The sequence below is a fragment of the Pelophylax lessonae genome, assembly GCF_965119305.1.
Source record: "Pelophylax lessonae genome assembly, chromosome: 5".
Lineage (NCBI taxonomy): Eukaryota > Metazoa > Chordata > Amphibia > Anura > Ranidae > Pelophylax > Pelophylax lessonae.
Window position 1 is genome coordinate 72,166,926 of NC_138772.1, and position 20,344 is coordinate 72,187,269.

At 41.3% G+C, this 20,344-nt stretch overlaps 1 protein-coding gene across 6 annotated transcripts in view; it reads left to right on the top strand.

Annotated features, from left to right (window-relative positions):
* The window catches only part of MLLT10 (MLLT10 histone lysine methyltransferase DOT1L cofactor), a 366,688-nt gene that overhangs the window by 306,399 nt on the left and 39,945 nt on the right, over positions 1-20,344 (top strand). For all 6 annotated transcript variants that reach the window (XM_082257831.1, XM_082257826.1, XM_082257829.1 and 3 more), the window contains one exon: positions 13,431-13,503. In XM_082257831.1, the coding sequence (XP_082113957.1) occupies positions 13,431-13,503 (73 nt within the window). The remainder of the gene's footprint in view (positions 1-13,430; positions 13,504-20,344) is intronic.

A 20,344-nucleotide genomic window follows, 5' to 3' on the forward strand; every position in this document is an offset into this window, starting at 1 on the left:
GGTGGCTCAGTTGTCAGCACTGTTGATTTGCAGTGCCAGAATCCTAGCTACAATTACCATCACACATTGGGCACATACATCTCTGTCCTTCCTTTTTTGTATACACGGGTAGAATTACTTTTTTAAATCGTTCATCAGAGCATGCGGTTATTCAACATATTTTGTTAGGAAGCCCTAACAAAGGAAGCCGGTTTGATTTCCATGCCAATGGTTTGATTTTTAACATTTGATTTTGGGATGCAGAAAAGTAATGTAATGTGCATGCCTGTGACCTTACCACATAACCTGTATAAAATGAGCATGGCAGACAGTAAGGGTACTTTCACATGTTTGAAAATCAGTATTCCTGGGCAAAATGTCTTGCATTTATTCGTACGTATTTGTGCATGCATACTACACAAGTAAGATAAACACCAGCTCTCAGAATGGAATTTTAACCTCTTCAAATTTAACTTTAAATTTATTTAGCTTAGATTCCTAGGGTTTCATTTTTTTTTTTATACTCCTTTATCCGCGACACATGTTCTTGTCCCTGTATGTACACTCACATTGAAAACAATGAATGAAAAAAGAGGGTGATATACTGCGCGGCTAACGAAGGGCTCTTTCACACGGGCGTTCCGTATGTCCGTTTTTCATCCCATCCGTTTGCAATGTATTTCTATGTAAATACGGATGTCAGCTAATGTTTTTCGTCTGTTCAGTTCAGTTTTTTTGAACGGAAGAGAAACCTATTTTTTTCTTCCGTTCAAAAAACGTAACGGACGCAAAAACGGATGTCAGTGGTGACATCTGTATTTACATAGAGATACATTATGTCCGTTTTTCATCCGCAAACGGATGGGATGAAAAACTGACATACAGACCCGATGACATCCGTGATCGTTTAAAAAAAAAAAAATGGAACTGATCGGGCATAAAACACTGAACGCCCGTGTGAAAGAGCCCTAAACCAAAATAATAAAGCTGCTAGCACAAGCAACTGACAAAAGGCTGGTGGAAAACATGTGGAAAATATATATAGTGCAGAGCTAGAAAAATATATACAAAGTCCATAAAGCATACACAGAATTATTTATAAAAATAATAAATAGATAAATAAGGTCAGTCCCAGGTGAAGGAGTGAAATTGACTGTCCAAGGTGATGTATGTGATCAAGGAAGCTGATAGATCCCCACACCTTCAGAATAAGGAATCCGTATGCGCTCACCAGAAGTTGTAGACCCAAAATACCTTCTAGCAAATGGGTCAAATGAGGCTCATGTGGTATGTCATAGGTCACCCCAACTTAGGCTGCATCCATGGATGTTCCAGTATATGGCCATAAGATGAAGATAAGGAAGGTGGAATCTCCCAATCAACCAGTGACATGTAGGGATAAGCCAAATGACACAAACCTAGTGTAAATCAACTCCTCTGCTGCCACTTTAAGCAACGTCCCCACATGGAACTTCCCGGCTGTACCTTATATTTTTTCACATTGAAAACAATGGACTGCATTTAGATCAGTTTAAAAAAAAAAACACCTGTATGCTTAAAACCGCTGAGTTCTTAGGCACAGGGGGAAAGCGACCCAAGGCCCCTTTCAGAAAGAGCGGAATCCATCAAGCGGATCTGCCTGCACAGCGAGGGATCTCTCGCTGATCCCTGCTGAGCAGGCAGATGATAGGTCCGTGTTTTGCTTTGGTATGCAGAGTGGACATGGACACAGCCCGCTGTTCTCTATGGGGCAGTTGGATAAAAACGTGCTGCCTGTCTGTTTCCATCTGACTGTTATCCAATCCGAACAATCCCCATCCGTCTGTTTTTAGCGGATTGAATGTCGCTGAGTGCCAGCAGACCCTTGCCTGCTGACATCTGCCACTCCATAGCGAACAATAGGTGGGTCTGATTGAGTCCGCCTGAAAAATGAACAGGCGGACCCTATCTGTGCGCTGGTGTGCAAGTCTACATTCACATGGCCATACAAATTTTACTGATCATACAGGAAAGGTTTTTCAGGAACAAAAGTTTGTGTATATGATCTGTAAAATGCTATCCTTTAAATACTTTTTGTAATGCGTAAAATTGTAGTTCAAATCTTAGGGTTTTTTCTTTCAAATTCCAGAATGCATTTTTTATATCCATGTATATGCATTTACATATGCATGTCTTCAGATGCAAATATTTACAAATTTGGTTATGGATCTGAACGCAGTTCATGTACCCTTTGAAAAAATACACCTACATTCAGATTCGTAAAGAAGAAAATGCTTTGAAATTACGGTAGGTTTTTTTTTTTTTTTTTTTTTTTTTTTTTTTTTTTTACGGCTGTGTGCATTAAGGCCTAAAGGTTTTATTGCTGGATCAAACTTTAGCATGCTTCTCAATCATCAGTTGTCCCCATTAATCATTAGATAATCAAATGAACAATTGGAAAACTATAGTTTTCTATCAACAATCAACCTGTTTATGGCTAGTCTTCATCTTCACTTGATGTTCTGGTCACCTCCTACAGTGCAAAAACATAATGGTAGATGGGGTAGCTTCTTCCTGGGTTGGCTCTAGAAAACCAAAACATATTGCATAGAGCTTCATAAAATACACTGCTCAAAAAAATTAAAGGAACACTTTAAATCAGTGTATAGCTTTTTTTAGCAATTAAATTCTGGGATAGTGATCTGGTCAGTTAGGTAGCAGAGGGGTTTGTTAATCAGTTTCTGCTGCTTTAGTGTTAATTAAATTAACAACTGGTGCACTAGATGGGCAACAGTGAAACATCCCTCAAAACAGAAATGTTTTTTTCCTACGTATCTTTTCTGACAGTTTTGCATTTGGCTAGGATCGGTATCACTACTGATAGCATGAGACGATACCTGGACCCTATAGATGTTGCACAGGCAGTCCAACTCCTCCAGGATGGCACATCAATAAGTGTCATTGCCAGAAGGATTGCTGTGTCCCCTAACATAGTCTCAAGAGCATGGAGGAGACTCCAGGAGATAGGCCATTAAGCTGGATACACACTATACAACTTTTGTTGTTAGTTGATGGTAAATCTAAAGGAAACCTATGTAGTGCAAGGTCCTGCCTGATTGCATACAAATTGAATGGGTTTAGATTTGACCTCATATTATATGGTTTTGCTAAATCTTTAGGAAAAAAATCTAAAGACCATTGTATAGTGTGTATGGCCCATTACTCTAGGAGAGCTGGACAGGGCCATAGAAGGTCCTTAGCCCATCAGCAGGACCGGATCTGCTCCTTTGTGCGAGGAGGAACAGGATGAGCACTACCAGAACCCTACAAAATGACCCCCAGCAGGCCACTGGTGTGAATGTCTGACTAAAAAAATCAGAAACAAACTTCATGAGGGAGGCCTGAGGGCCCGATGTCCTCTAGTGGGCCGGCCTCATGTGGCGAGAGTATGCAACCAGTTCCTGCAGGATGAGGAAATTGATACCATTGAATGACCCCCACGTTCGCCTGACCTAAATCCAATAGAAGACCTCTGGGACATTATGTTTCGGTCCATTCGACGCCACCAGGTTGCACCTCAGTCTGTTCTGGAGCGCAGCAATGCCCTGGTTCAGATATGGGAGGAAATGCCCCAGGATGCCATCTGTCATCTCATTAGGAGCATGCCCCGGCATTGTCAGGCATGCATACAAGCATGTGGGGACCATACAAACTACTGAGTACCATTTTGAGTTGCTGCAATGACAATTTCAGCAAAATGAACTAGCCTGCTGCATAATTTTTTCACTTTCATTTCTATGAAGCGATGTGGCATCCTTTTGTTCCAAAAACATTACTTAATCCATATCAGTAAAGATATCCAGCATGATATTTTTCCCCCATTGAGATCTGATGTGTTTTCAAAGTGTTCCTTAATTTTTTTGAGCTGTGTATATTGAATCTAAAGCCTAGACAGCCTAGACCTGGTTTAGGTAAAAGCCAATTAACTTGCTGGTTTGTGGCTGAACCTAGCACTAGGTAAGCTTACTGGGGAGTTCTTTTGGTATCTTTACAGTAGATTCTATTTGCTCAGATCTTGGAGCCTAGGGTTGGCTATGGAAGAAGAGGAGCATGGTGTGGTTGGGACACATTATGGGCTAGTTCACACCATAGAAACGCAGTTCAGGAGTGTTCCAGATGCTTTTCTGCATGCGTGTTTTTATGTGTTCCAGTGCGATTTTGATCAGTTTTAGGTGCATTTTTGATGCAGTCCAGAGCATTTATTACCACTCTTTTTCCTAAAGCGTAACTCCACTTTTGTTGAGAAAAAAATATTCCCCTCTGGGTGATCTCTGTACATTGCAGGGATTTTACCAAATGTTGTTGCAGATTCCTGCCTTTTATTATTCTGAAGAAATCATTGTTTGTTCCTCTGTGCTAAGTGGGTCAAATGGGAGTGGTTTCATGATTATCTATCAGCTGTGGCAGCGGCAAGGCTCTAATGAGGAAATGTGCTGGGCCTGCATCCCTTTAGATGTGTTCCTATTGGGAGTATCTCACCAAAAATGAAATTTTTAGTGCAGGGGATGCCAGAAATCTGACTTGTATCTTAGGGCAGACTTCTGGGAAAATTGGTGAGCCAATCACACAAACAGGAAATGATGTTTCTGGGGTGTGGTCAGTATAGATTCTGTGCACAGAACAGCTCCAGGTAGCCATATTGCATTGCATTTTACAGAAAATTACAAAAGCTACAGATTAAACAGGAAAGGTATTTTTTAATAACATTCAATTACAATATGATTTGTGTCGCAATTGTTTACGCTATATTGTTTTTTTCTTTTATTCAGGGAGGGGAAAAAAATAGTTGCTGCAGAAGAACCCATGGCAGTGTTAGTTGGCCCCAAACCTTGTAACTGTCACTTTAAAGCAGTAGTATACTCAATGTTTTTACTTTTACCTACAAGTAAGCCTATAATAAGGCTTACCTGTAGGTACAATTAATGTCTCAAACCTGCACGGTTTAGGAGATATTTGCACTGCATGCAGTCGCTGACACTAGCGCCGCATGCGCTCTGAAGCTCCGGCGGACCTTCAGAGTTCCTTGTCGGCTACTTGCCGGAAAGTGACTACCGCGCGCATGCGCAGGAGTGACGTCATCGCGGCTCCGGCCACTCACAGCGCCGGAGCCGCCGAACCCGGAAGAGATACAGAGGGAGCATGACAACGCCCACAGTGGTGTCCGGGCGTCCGTGCCGGGGCTTAGTTTTAAGGTAAGTATTTCATAATGAGCTAGCATGCGATGCATACTAGCTCATTATGCCTTTGTCTTGCAGGGTTTATTTTTTTTGGCAGTATACAACCGCTTTAAAGCAGAACTAAACCCAACAATTTAACAGTTTCAAAAAAACTGTTACATTCCCAGCATGCCAGGAATGGTAACTGTCACATTTGTTGTGCTCTCAACCAAACTGTCAAACCATCAAATGGCTGGTGTCATAACTGATCACATGTGCGGCATCAAAGCAGTTGTGGATCAGACAGAGGCTAAGATGGCAGCTTCCTTGGCTAAAAAGGATAGAAGGGTTTAGTTCTGCTTTAAAGTAGTATTAAACACTTTTTTTTTTTTTTTTTTTTTTTTTTTATAGAAATCCTACAGAACTCATTAAAATGGAACTAAAGTCCCAGTATTTACCCTTATTCCAACGATCCGATGTCCACAAGGGATCCAGCACTGACATCTTCTCTCTGGCTTCTTCTATGTGCCAGTCTTTGGCCATCTTCTTTGGCTGGCATGGGATGATGTAGCTCAGTGTACATGCCAGAGAATATTGTGAGCAGGCAGCTTGGTTTATTTTATTGCATAAAAAAACGTTTCAGTTCTGCAGTAAATAGTCTAACTGTTTGCAAGCTTTGTACGTTTGCCATTAAGTCCCTATTTAACCATCACCCAGTACATAATTGTGTCCACATATTAGCTTGTATGGTTTGCTATTCACTAATCCCAGCTCCAGGTCACACAGCGCAGCTTCCCCGAACTTCTGTGTACTTCAATTGCACAGTCAGTACAGGCACAACTGCTGTCAATAACTTGCTTTAGGCTACGTTCACATGTTAGCGTAGTGGACCGTGGGCAGAATCACCGCGATTCTGCCCGTGATCCGTAAATCATTGCAAATCGCGGGACGCCTGTGCGTTGCCGTTGATTTGCAATGGCACCCCAAACGCTGTGCGATGTTGCCGCGATTTTCGCCTGCTAACATCTCGCAAACAAAATCGCGGGTCTCATGACGCCCCAAAGAAGCTCTTGTACAAAATCGCCCCAAAGAAGCTCTTTTGGTGTCATGCGACCCGCAATTTTGTTTACGCGATGTTACCGTGATTCGGCAGGCGGAAATCGCGGCAACGTCGTACAGCGTTTGGGGTGCCATTGCAAATCAACGGCAACGCACAGGCGTCCCGCGATTTGCAATGATTTCCGGATCGCAGGCAGAATCGCGGTGATTCTACCCACGGTCCGCTACGCTAACATGTGAACATAGCCTTAAGAAGGGGAGAGAAGGTGAGTGGTTGTCACTGGGGCTATAAGGAGACTCCATAGAATCCTGCAATAGGATGGAACCACCTAATGACAGGAACCAGGGAAGAGAGCATTTTGAGAGAAACGATTTTCATTAGGTTTTGCCCAAATTCCACAAATGTAGAGTAGGGAAAACAAAGTATTTAATTGTGCCATCATGTCATCATCGGGAGTAAACAACAAAGTACTACTGTTAAAAATGTTTCATCTTTATTACAATGGTTAAAACACATGAAAATTGTACATCAAAATCCATCGGATGCTGTATCGCTGACAGTGTGTTGAGCACATAGATACAAATAATGGCATAGTTGATCAGCGCGTTTTGCAGTATGACTGCTTCTTTAGGATCATTTTGAGAGAAAGTGTTAAAAGCAACCACAAGCTTATAAAGAAAAGCAGACATGCAAGCATGGTAGGTGCTGAAATCTGCAGCACCATCTGAAATATTTTATTAGGGTTTAATAACACATTACCTGATCGTAATAATAAACAGTCTGCATGCACATCAACCTAAAGAAGAGAGCAGAAAAAGTGTGGCTAGAAAGTCTGTCTCCTGTTTTTCAGAATGAAGACAATCTTACAAAGCAAGTCACCACAGAATTCTATGGCAAGGGCACATTAAGATCAAAACTATATAGTAATGATGTTCAACATAGAATCCCATTAGCAAAGCAGTAGATCAGGGACCCTTCATAGTTCATAGACACTGCTAACAGAGACTACAACACTGAATGCAGCAAAGAATCTAGAGTCAAAGAGCAGACACTTTGTATACTGCAAATGGAGATCATCATCGGAAATGCAACATTTCGAAGCATGGGGTCCCCTTCTCACCTGTAAAGTTTACTGGTCAGTGAGGTCTGGATGTAAGTGCAGAAAGACATTTAAATTAGTATTATTATTTTTAAAATATTCTATGATTTCCTTTCATGGATGGCTCTGGTGCAGGTGTATATATGTGAATTGGATGCAAGTTTTCCTGCATCTAATTTGCATGACAGGCAAGTGTGATCGGTTCTCAATGAAGCTGGTTCACACATGTCCGGGGCGGCTGTGGTCTGGATTGAAAAGGGGTCCTGTGCGTCTTCAGGTGCAAATTCAGGCTAAAATTCAGAACTAATTCACACCTGAACTCATGAACAGGGACGTATCGGACCCTAGGCACGAACCTGCGGCCGGACAAGTGTGAACGGAGCCTGAGCTGCACAGTACACAACTGTCAGTTGCTGTCAGGCTGGAGCAATATCAGAGCTGTTTTGCATACAGGTCACCCATGGCTTACTTGAAAATTTAAAAGGCTTAGGCCCCTTTCACAGGGGCGGCTGTTCTGCCACTAGTAAAAGCATGTTTTGTTATTTTAAAATACCAACACTCCTGGCACAAAGATTACTTCTATGTGTACATTGCGTTTATATGGGATCACTTGCGTTTACATGCGGCTACATTTAGCTGCGATAGTAAAATCCTGCTTTTTGTATAGCAACTGTTTACTTATTTTTACTTTCTACTGCGAATAACTGCATGTTTATATGCAGACCGCTGCGGTACATCGCTCAGGGACACTGTCAACTTTATTTTTCCTAAATGCACAAAACCGTATGCTATCAAAACGTTGCTAAACGCAGTGTGTGAATGGGGCCATAGGGATGCGTTGTCTGCATTTAGCAGCGGTAAATAAGTTCCTTTATCCGCAGCTAAAATAACCGTTCGCGTGAAAGGGGCCTTAGTGGTGACAGGATGTCAGCAGCTGTAAAGAAACTTCAAAGAGGTAAAAAGGGTAATTTAACCACTTGACTCCCAGGTTTTGCCTCCTTTATAACCAGGGCATTTTTTGCTATTCAGCACTGCGCTACCTAACTGCCAATTGCCCGGTGTTACAACACTGTATGCAAATGACATTTTATACAATTTTTTCACAAAAATAGAGCTTTCTTTTGGTTGTATTTGCTCACCACCGGGGTTTTTTGTTTTGTTTTTTTGCTATATAAACAAAAAATGACCGAAAATTTTGAGAAAAAAAACCCCCAAAGTCCAATAAAATTAGGGATGCACTGATCTATCAGCCACTCAAAGTTATCAGCTGAAAATAGGGTTATTGGCGATTTGCCAATAGAAAAAAAGGCGCCGATAATGGCCTACGAAAAAAACGCACAATTTTCATATGTCATGTGACTCAAAAGCCGCATCAAAAACACAACATTGGTGCATTTATGATGCGTTTTGGCCACGTTTTCAGTACATTTTAGTGAACAGGTGTGTTGCACCGCAACGGACCAGTGTGAACACGCAATTTATATAAAAAATACAAATATTTTTTCCAAAACTGTCCATTTCTGTTTTGATTCGCAGCCAAGTGCATTTCGGTTTCCATCCAGAATTTTCATTTCGGTGCACCACAAAAAAAAAATCAAATTTATTCATAAATTTAGGCCAAAATGTATTATGCTACATGTCTTTGGGAAACAAAAAAAATTCCAAAACGTGTATAATAATTGGCTTGTGTAAAAGTTAGTGTCTACAAACTATGGTGTATATTGAAAATTTGGTATATTTGGAAATTGATCAGTCCTGGTGTACTGATCTCATTTCTTGATACCCTTAAAATGCCAGGACAGTACAAATATGTATGTAGAGGCATGGCAAGTTTTTTGAAGTTGTAATTTTTTTTTGTTACAACTTTTTTGAAAATTAGGAAATTTAAATAAAATTTGTTTTGTTTTTTCACAATTTTTTATTTTTTTTTTACAATGTCACGGGGGGGGAGGGGGGGGTGCAAATGTGCAAGGCAAAGTACATGTGCGTCGTCTGGCCTGAAGCTGCCGCCTGCTCGCAGTAAAAATATTGTGGGCATGCGGCAAGTAGTTAAATAAAATTATAAATATGTGCAACATATATGCATCAGACTAGGAAAAAGTAGTTGTAGTAATCTTATGTTAGGTTTTATATTGTTTATATTTTTTTAATGAACACGAAATTTTACATAGCTCATACCTCCCCGCTACCTTTCTTTAGGTACCAGTTTAGGCTGTTAGCAGCCAAACCATTGTGGACATCATTACTGGATATTATCTCTGTGTGGGTAAACTCATGTCAGTTGTACAGGGGGTAAAGTGACGCCTGGCAGTCCATCACCGTGCTTCTGTCATGTTTACACTGCCTATACTTTGCGTATTTCATTTTGCCGTTGTTTGTAACATTTTCGGATGTAGCTTACGTTGAGGAAATCCAGATCACACGCTTCAGCCAGCCTGCTGTGAGCCGCATAAAAAGCTTTGTGATGTCAAAGTCCCCGGCTCAGTAGGAGCTGGGAATTATTAATTGGCAACACATAGTTTATGTAAAATTGGGTCATTTCACTCGATTTCAAGATGAATTGCTCTAAATGGGTAAGGCATGAGTAAAAGACACCTACAAATGAAAAAAAAAATAATAATAATTTATGTTAATGTAAATTTCGCCTTTTAATCATTTTATCAAAGTGTGTATCTCATGATTTACAATTTTTTTTACTGGTAAAATTACAGAATAAACAGCCGTGCTGTAATCTAGTTGATTGAAATTATTTTTACACCATTCACCTGACGTAAAGAAATTCAGTAGCCGGGGTTTTGAATATGAAACTTTTTGTCCTAGTAATGTATTTATTTAAAAATGATCAGCTTGTTAAAAATTACTTTAAAAAATTATTAAATACATTTGTAATAACTGCTTGTGCAACAATAGCATTTCTATAATCTGCTCTGCACCAGAGATCCAGCTGAGATTGGGAGCGCCTGTATTGGGAGCCAACCACCTGCTGCAAGTTAGCATGTCGGAAATTAGATTTTGATGAACTCATCTTTGTCACTCTGCTCTCTCTTCCTATGAGCATGTCCCTTGCACTGCACAGCTATTTGACCCTTTCAAAGTTCAAAGTGTGATCTTTACTGTATAAGAGACTACAGAAAGCTGATACCAGAATAAATTCAGAAACCTATACTGTTTGCATTTTAAAAAAAAATGTGTGTCTATAAATAAATAAATAAAAAAATAAATATATGTATATATATATATATATATATATATATATATATATATATATATATATATATATATATATATATATATATTACCAACTTCTTCCCCTTCTCCAGCAAAGCAAGGGCTGTTTGATTATAGACTACTTTAAAAGTAAAGCCAGCCATAGACGGTTCACATCTTGACTGGTTCAGCAAGGACCAGCTGAGATTCAAACCATGTATGGGAGGGCTGAATGTACCCAAGTGAATCGATCCATCAACTCGGGTACAACGAGCCTGTCGAATTTTACATGCGATTATTGGTAGTGTCTATTATAGCCGCTAGCAGTAATCACTGTGTTCTCCCATTAAGGACAGCCCCTTTCACTGGAAGAACACAATGACACCGTGTTAATGGGGGAATTGAGAGATCTGTGGTTGCAGGAAAGAAAAACGCTCCATCTATGGCCTGCTTAAAGCTATCCATACACCTATGGATTTCTCTCATTCAGCCCACAGGCTAATTGAGAATAAAATGTAATGGGTTCCTCCATCCTCACTGTTCGGCTGTTCCATACTGACAGACGGCACCCATGGCTGTTAGAATACCTGAAAAGTGACTGCATTTGATTGCACGCCAAAGTCCCCCAGCTCAGTGGTTGCTGGGAATTATTTATTGGCATCTGATTGGATTGGGAAGTACAAACTGGCATCTGATTGGATGCAGTCACTATTCATCTCCCGATTTTTCTTCTTGCTCCTTTGCAAGAAGTCAATTAAAAAATTTCCTTTTTCTCAAGCCGAGTGGTGCCGACAGGGCTGCCAGTAGCTCGAATTTCAGCCTATTCAGCAGCAATTATCTGAAATTGGAGTCATCCATAGCAGCCTAAAGAGCCTAACAAAGAGCAGAGATCATAAATTGTCTGTCATTGCATTTATTATCCAGAATATTGTGACACCAATGGGTGTCAGAATATCCAACAGTGACTGCATTGGTTGGATGCGGACTCTGTTGGAGCGACAATTTTCCGTCCGGCTCCTTTGTCCTATGGGTGGGTGCCAACAGGGCCACACATGGAGCCAATTTTGTGTTATCTTATTGGAATAGAAGTTGGTAGGTAGAACCTAGCCTAAAGTCTGCCTGATCCCTGAAATCCAAAGACAAAAATCGCTCTTGCTATAGCTTTGAATATTGTTTGACCACTTTTGACACATCTAGAACTGCACAGAAGGTATATCCCCGATTGTTCAGTCTTTAGTTTGTGTCCTGCTGGGTCATTCAGGGCACAGACTCCCACCAACAGGGTCTAACACAAGCAGGACAAAGCTTTCTGCAGAAGAGTGTGATCTATGAAATGCAGATGTAGAGATGTGACCTGTCACCGTGACAGTAAATTTACTCAATGTTTGAACCAAATAAACCTCTGGAATTCTACGTTTATAGGGTTTGATGTGGAACACTTCAAAACCTCAGAACACCTGACAGTCATCGCAGATCAAGTATTAGTGATCTGGTCCCACAGGCCAGCAGATGTTTGTTACTGTGCAGCCTATACACACCTGACACTTTGCTAAGCTCTCACTGATTCTGGGGCTAAAAGGTTTTATTGAGTCATAAATGCTTGTTCCACTGTGTCTCATCAAAAGGAGTGGCACACTTTTGCACTGTGGCACTTTAGTGGCTTCCTTATGCAAAGGTAACCATGAAGTAGAGTTCCAAACCATCATGTTAATAAGGGATGCTTCTGAGTTACATGCTCTCGGGCAGTGGTCTCCAAACTGCGACCCTTTGCTTTGCCACTATCCAGCCCTAAGGGCACTATTTCTACCACTGACACCAATGATGGGGCACCATTCCTCCCAGTGACATTAGTAATGGGGTACTATTAACCACACTGACACCATCACTATTCCTTACACTAATACCAATGATGGGGCATTGAATACTTCCATTACCACAGGCATTTTCTACTCCCACTAGCCACAGTCCGGCCCCCCTAAAGTCTGAAGGACTGTAAATCTGCCCCTTTTTTATTTTATTTTTTTTTTTTTAGAAAGATTGGAGACCCCTGCTCTATGGCAACAAGACTGACAAAATTAGGTTATAAGTAGAAGTGCATCTCACATGTTACCAATCAGACAGCCAGAAAACAGGCTTCATTCATAAGCATCTTTGACAGTCATGCCGCCTATGTGAGTGCTTTTAAAATGAGATAATGGCACTCCTGGCCCTCATGTGTACAAGTGGCTGTAAACCTCAGTGATGAAATCTGAACAAAGCACATATATCTGTAGTGTTTACTTGTCTCTCTCCAAGGCTCTAAGTGTTGTTTCTCTCTGGTGCTTTGTTCCTCTGTTATTAGCATGAGTCACTTCTGAGTTTTCACAACACATCAGACAAATTTGTGATGGGGAGAGAGCTCAGCATACAGCTCGGTATCTTTCCTTCGTTCCTGTTTGCTGTGTGGAGGGGGGGTGTGTTCCTTTCCTCCAATCAGCTCTTATACAGTGTAATTGCAGCTCTCTTCCCCTTCTCTGTGATGCTAACAGATGAACAGGATTTTAACAGGATTCTTCCCTTTTGAGGGGGTTTAGGGAAGAGAAGACTGCAGATAAACAAGTAAAACCTATGTTGGAGGATTTTTTTCATCTCTGTGTATCACCTGAGGCCAGTCACTTCACTGGGTATATGAGAGGGTTTACAACCACTTTAACTCTTGCAGAATTTTATAAAAAACAAAATGTGATTGGATAATGAATCAAAGGGCAGCCTGCTTTAGATGTTAACCCTAACTGACAAAGGTGGTCCTTCCTGCATCCAGGCCTGAGTGATAATGCTAATGTTAGGATTTGCCATATAAACAGTCACCTTGTACTAATATGTCTGTGTCTTATGACCTGTTTCTTAACAGACCAAGATCTAGGAGACAATGGGCGCAGTCTGGCTCTGAGGGGAACCTCCCCTAGAGGAAGCCTATCTCCGCGGTGAGTATTCTTTCCACAGCATCAAACACTATGAAATGAGCAAACCTCTCATCGGAGGTCAGTGATTTTGTTGACATTTCAAGGAACAATAAAGACGAGAAAAGCTGACAGTCTGGGCAAGGCGGGGAGCGGCTGCTGGGATTCTGTGAGGGGGGATGAATTCATTTTAGAATGATATTTAATCGTTGGCTAAAAGAAAGACAAAGAGTGCAAAGAGCAGTGATGCAATTACTGATAGAAACCAGTCACATTTCATTAGTTTACAGCGCTCCGAACAATGAAAAAGCGCTTCCCATTGGTCGCCGTACCGTGTTTTGATATTAGTTGTCTTTTAATAGGTCGTAAATCCTATACCATTGTGCCTCTGGCACCTCTTATTTTTAGATGAATTTATATTTAGTTAAGTTCAATCATCTTTCTTTGTGCCTAATTAGGTTTTTTACCTCTTCTTTTTTCTATCTGTCAGAATGCTGACAGTGATGGGACCAGCTTACATTTACTATTAGGAAAGGGGATATTTGAGCTCTTGCTAGCGCTTATTGCATGAGTGCCATTGGTTTCTGTACCATCTGATTAAAGACAATGTATAATGATTTTGTACATATTTACTATATTTTGATTCAGACTAAAACACCATTTTTTTGTCAGGTAGAAATGAAATGGTGACACTCATTTACTATAGGAAGTGAGGATTTGCTTTTCATATTAGACGATTGAAGTGAATTTACACATATTTGTCTGTGTGAGCATTTTTAACTTGTTTAGTAGTAAATCAGCCTTTGGTGTATATTAGTTTTTTTTTTGTAGCAGTTGAAGTCTTTTCAGGTATTAAGATATTATTTCCTTACAGCCATTTGACCAAAGCCTCTCACTTACAGAGAACAATAGCTAAAGCTGCAATTTACACCCAGAACAAAATAAGATGACATAGCTTTTCCCTTATCCAAGGTTTCATTCAGACAAAGCAAAGTGTCTTGGGAATACATGGTTATGAATTCCAAGCATTGAAGCAGTATTACCTACCAAGTGGGTTTGTTGTTCTATTCATCCAGTCTTTGTACAACCCAGACAGCAAAGCCAAGTTGCTGACTTGATTTTTATTTATTTTTTTGCTGCAGTTAAGCAATAAAGCGTGGTCACTTTTCTGTTCCCACCCTTGTGATTGGACAGTAAGATAATCTTTTTATCCTTCTGCCATCTCCCCCGTCAGCATTTTCCTTGTCAACTCACATGCATGCAGCACACCTGATTTGCGTCTATTGCTGCCCCTTCCTCTCCCAGTTTAAAGCCTAGTATACATGGGCTGAATGTCAGGCGGCATCGGCCGGTTCAAAAGGAACCGGCGGACATTCAGCCCGTGTGCACTGGAGTTGGTCCGACAGAAGCCGACCTTTCGGCTTCTGTTGGTCTGCTGATTGCCTCCTGATCAGCGCTCTCAGCCGATGGCTGAGAGTTCTGACCTGAATGTTCTGTCAGAACACAACTGAACAGCAGGGGAGATCCCTGTACTCATTTTGGATAGTTATTACAGCGGCTCCTCCTGAGCTGTACGTTTTTTTTTTTTTTTTTTTTAGCCCTGCAGGGTTGAACGAAGAAAAAAAAAACTACTACTACCACCACTTCCACCACCATTGACTGAGAGTGCTGATCGGGAGGAGATAAGCAGATGTTTTTCAATCATGCCCCTTCGACAAAAGCCGGCTGGACTGACCAACTCCAGTACACATGGGCCGAATGTCTGCCAGTTTCTATTTAACCAGCCGATGCCACCTGACATTCAGTCATATGTGGGCATATACTACTGTGTTTCCCTGAAAATAAGAACTAGTGTGATTATCGGAGATGGCTGCAATATAAGCCCTACCCCGAAAATAAGCCCTAGTATAAAGTGTTTGTAAAAACCTATAATCCACTCTATTATAGCATTATATTATGTACATTATGTGTGTTTCTGTAATATTATTGTGCTAAATACCTTTGTTACAGCGCCGCTCGGTGCTCACCTGACCTCCCACTGCTCTCCTCCTCTTCTCCCGGCTGTCAGCGGGGGATCTCGGCCCCTCCCTCTGCAGTGCTCGGAGCAGGGAAGAGAGCTCCTGCGGGTCACTTAAGTGCCCAGTGGCGCTGTAGCAAAGGTATTTGGCACAATAATATTACCGAAACACACATTGTACATTATATAATACTGTAATAGAGTAGACTATAGGACTTTACAACCACTTTAACTCGGTTTACCCTGGGAATTCCTCACAGCCGGGGAGGGGGAGAGAAGACAGGGGCACAGGAACTGGCAGATACACATTACATTACATGATAAGACACCCCCCTCCCCCCTGAAAATAAGCCCTACTGTGTAAAGCTGAACGATTCAGGATAAAATGAGAAATCTAAAGATCACGATTCTTGGGGTCACATCATCTTTTACATTAAAAAATAAATTGGGCTAACTTTACTGTTTAGTTTTTTTTTTTAATTCATTAAAGTGTATTTTTTACCAAAAAACTGCATTTGAAAGACTTCCGCGCAAATACAGTGTGACATAAAAGATTGCAACGATCACCATTTTTCTCTAGGGTCTCTGCTAAAAAAAATGTATATAATGTTTGGGGGTTCTAAGTAATTTTCTAGCAAAAAATACTGATTTTAAAGCTGTTGTATCCTCCCAACATAAAAAAAAAAAAAAAACCTGCAAGACAAAGGCATATTGAGCTAGTATGCATCGCATACTAGCTCATTATGAAATACTTACCTTAGAACGAAGCCCCGGACAACGCTGAGGGAGCTGTCATGTTCCCTCTGCATCTCTTCTGGGTTCGGCAGCTCCGGCACCGTGAGTTTTCTTTTCGGCAAGGAACCGGCAAAGAGCTCTGATGGTCCGCCGGACCTTCAGAGCGCATGCGCCGCTGCTGTCAGCGGCTGCATACAGGGCGAATATCTCCTAAACCGTGCAGGTTTAGGAGATAGTCATTTTACCCAGAGGTAGGCTTACCTGTAGGTAAAAGTTTAATGGCAAAATATACTACCGCTTTAACTTGTAAGCAACAAGTGTCAGAAAAAGGCTTAGTCTTTAAGAGGTTAACTGCCCTCCTTAAGGCTCGGTTCACACTATTGCGATGCGGGAAGGCTGCGAATTCGCAGCCTGTTCCCACATCGCACACGCACCCCCGGCAGTTCACACTGCCATATGCGATCCGCTGGGGGTGTCAATGTAATCTTAACGACACCCCCAGTTTGATCGCATATCGCAGTGCGATCGTGCAGTTCGCACAGGATCGGATCGCACAAGTGTGAACCGCTGTGCGACCCGATCCTGATGCGGCAGCAAAAATGCCTCCTGTGCGTCTTTGCTGCGGGTGCGATGCGAATTTAGCCATACAAACTGTATGGCTAAACTCGCACCGCACAGCTGATCGCATGTCATGTCGGAGCAGTGCGCTCCGACATGACATGCGAACCCGGCACACGCAGAAGTGTGAACCGGCTCTTACAGATGGAAGTTAATTTCTTTGATCTAAAAGAACCAAATGATACATTGTAAAACATTGCGTTTATAGTTCTCTAGTAGCCTTAACAATGTTGATAAACATTTGCTGAGGCTTTTTTTTTTTTTTTTAAACAGCTGTGAGAGAGCAGAGAACAGCTCTGCTCGGTATGAAACAAGGAAATGCAGTTTTAAGGTCGTGAAGGGGGGTGAATCGATATCGCAATTTTTTCACTATTAATCATGCAGCTCTACTACTGTGTATTTTGTTGCCAAATGAATACTTATTATACTAATAACTAGCTGCTTTTTTTTTTTTTAATCTTTAGTTAAGCTTTTCTAAAGGATGTTTTTACTATATGCATGTAAACACACAAGGAGAGCTGCAGATGACAAAGACATGTATGTTGACCACGGTGTCGGGGGTGAGCAGCCATGATACACCATGGTCAGTGTACAGAGGAGAGAGCAGAAACTGGAAGGATCAGCCAGGTATTTCAGGTGATACAAGGGGCCAAATTACACATTAGCATGCTTTAAATTAGCAGGATCAATTTTTTGTAAGCTTTAAGCTTACTATAGAGAACATAGAGGTCTAAACTTCTCATATTAAAGTCCCTTATATTTTTACAGCACAACTAAATCTGTTTCCCAAAACATTTACCTTCAAGGCATGCTGTAAATGTTGCTTGTGCTCTCAACTAAACTGTCAAACCATCAAATGTCTGGTGTTCTCTAATGGATCACATGTGCAGCACCATGGCAATTGCAGATCAAGCAGAGGCTAAAATGGTAACTTCCTTGGCTGTAAAGGATTGGAGGGTTTGATTCTGCTTTAATAGTAAAACATTTTGTCAAAATTGTTAAATGAAATCTCGAATTTGACAGATTTTAAATTCCTTTTCAGTATTTCTTTTTCAACAATATCGTCTTTGAAAAATCAAGATACAAGCACTTATTGACCTATGGAGAAATACACCCACCAGTAAGATTTAGGCTGTGCAAAGCCATAAGAAGAGCCGGGGTCACACTAGAGCAGGCAGCTGCTTTACCTGTCTAGCAGCGGTCCACTCCTGACTGCACTAGGGGGCAATGTTGTGCACAATTCAGCGCATCACATAGCCCCCCCTTTTTTTACTTTTTCTTGCACAAACTTAATTTGAAGTGTACAAAACGTACACTTCATTCATGGTGATGTACAGCACATACAATTCATTTATGGTGCTGTACAGCAGCAAGATGTGCTTTGCTGCTGTACAATGCCATGCGATTCTGTACAGTGCGCTGCAATAAAATGCAGCATGTCTGTATTTTATCCCAGCACACTGCAGCACAGCTTCAGGCTGTGTTGCAGTGTGAATTGGACACATAGGAAACAACTGTTTTCTGTGTGTCCTTGCAGTGACTGATGTTTTAAAATGCAAGAAATCTGTCAAGCTGGCACAGTGAAACTGCAGTCAGTTTTAAGGTGTCCGAGCCCTGCATAGTACTCCATTTAATTGCAGGGATGACTGTATGGACCTAGCAATTGTGTTTAAAAGTGTTCCAGTGCCACTTATCCTGAAGGAGGATAATGGGGCTAAGGTATGGTCTTCCAAACTGTCCAGTCGACTTGTGGCCATCTGCTTACTACCAAAGATGTGAGAATGTCACCTGTCCTGAACCAAAGTCTATCCAGATCCGGTAACTGTCACCACCTGTCCATGAGCTGAAGAATTTAGCTGTTTGTATGAGACAACAGTGTTTCCAGAGTTATATTCCTAAATGTGGGACCACAGAGAATCTGTACATTTGGCAGCATTGCCTTATCTTCTTTACAGCAAACCCAAGCACACAGACAACAGTATTGGTGAAAAGTCTATCAGTATGCCCTGGATTGTAACAGGTTAACTCGTATTTCCAGATAAAAACGCTCAAAAGGCAACAAAAACTTGTGTGTAAAGCTTTTAACAGTTTAATTGACATCTCTAAATGAAATGAGCAGCGCTTAAAGCAAATAATTTGTTACTTTGTCAATTAATGGCAAGCTACAATTGAAGAGCGGCAAGTGTTTAGCCTTAGTCTAGGGCATTCATCTTGTGCAGCCAATAAAGGTAATGAAAGGCAGGATGAGCAGCGTGCTTACTCAGCAGTGAATGACATCACATGAAGAAATAGCACATCCAGAGAAATTCGCCACCCCTGCAAGGTGTTTGAGTTCTTTTAGAAGAGCACATCCGGCTCAATGTCCATATCTGAAAGAGCCGTGTTCACCTTAGATATTTACGCCAGAAGACAGAAAGGGAGCATGCCACTGGCTGATTTGAGCAAAACATAAAGCTTTGTATTCAGACACTTTCTTACATGGCACATTAGAACAATGCAGGAAGATCCAGGGGTAAAATGGGACTTTGCCTTGAACCTTTTTTCTAGTCCAGGCAGTTTCTCATAGTAAGTTATATTAATGTGCAAAAAGGGTGTCTTTGCCAGGGCAGCCTAATAAGCACAGGCACATAACATTTTAACTAATGCCAAAAATAAATATCTGAAGAAATGAAGTGATGAGCTGATCTAATAATAGATCTTGAAGTAGACTTGATAGCCCCTTCCTAAAATGCTAGCGGTCTAGCTTCACTACTTCAGACTTGCTGCATGCTTGTTACATGTTGTTTTGACTCCGAAGTCAGGATTTCTTATGTGTATACCTATGGTTCAGTGACTTAAACTACTGAATCCAGAGCATAAGCATGGGAACAAGCATTTTCAGCCTCTATATTTTGCTTATGTCCATTAAACCAGTTGCTGTCTGACTGGACCGACTGCAATTTTCCAGTTAATTTAAAGACTGAAGTTTTCCTTTTACCTTAATGTATTCTCTGCATTAGGGTGAAAAACCTGATTGCAGCTCCCCACTCCCATACTTGCCTGAGCCTGATCTCAATCCAGTGATTTGCACAAGAGCAGCGGCCCTCCCTGCTCTCTACCTCCTCATAGGCACTCAAACACAACAGCAGGAGCCTTTGGCTACTGTCGGTCACAGCCAGTGAGGAGGGCAGGAGTGAGCCCGCATGAGTGCCCTCATAACAAGCGGCTTTCTATAGCTGCGCTCAGCGGGGAAGGAGGAGCCAGGAGCGCTGGCAGGGGACCCGAGAGGAGGAGGATTGGGGCTGCTCTGTGCAAAACCATTGTACAGAGCAGGTAAGTATGATATGTTTGTTATTTTAAAAAAGTTTACAGGTTTACAATCCGCTTTAATTACCAGCTTCCGTCTGAAGTGAAAATCAACTGGATCAAGACGACATGCCTCCAAAAAATCTTATCATTTCACAGTGTAAATTGAAAAGGTTGGAAATAGATACTTTCATACAGTTGGTTGACGTT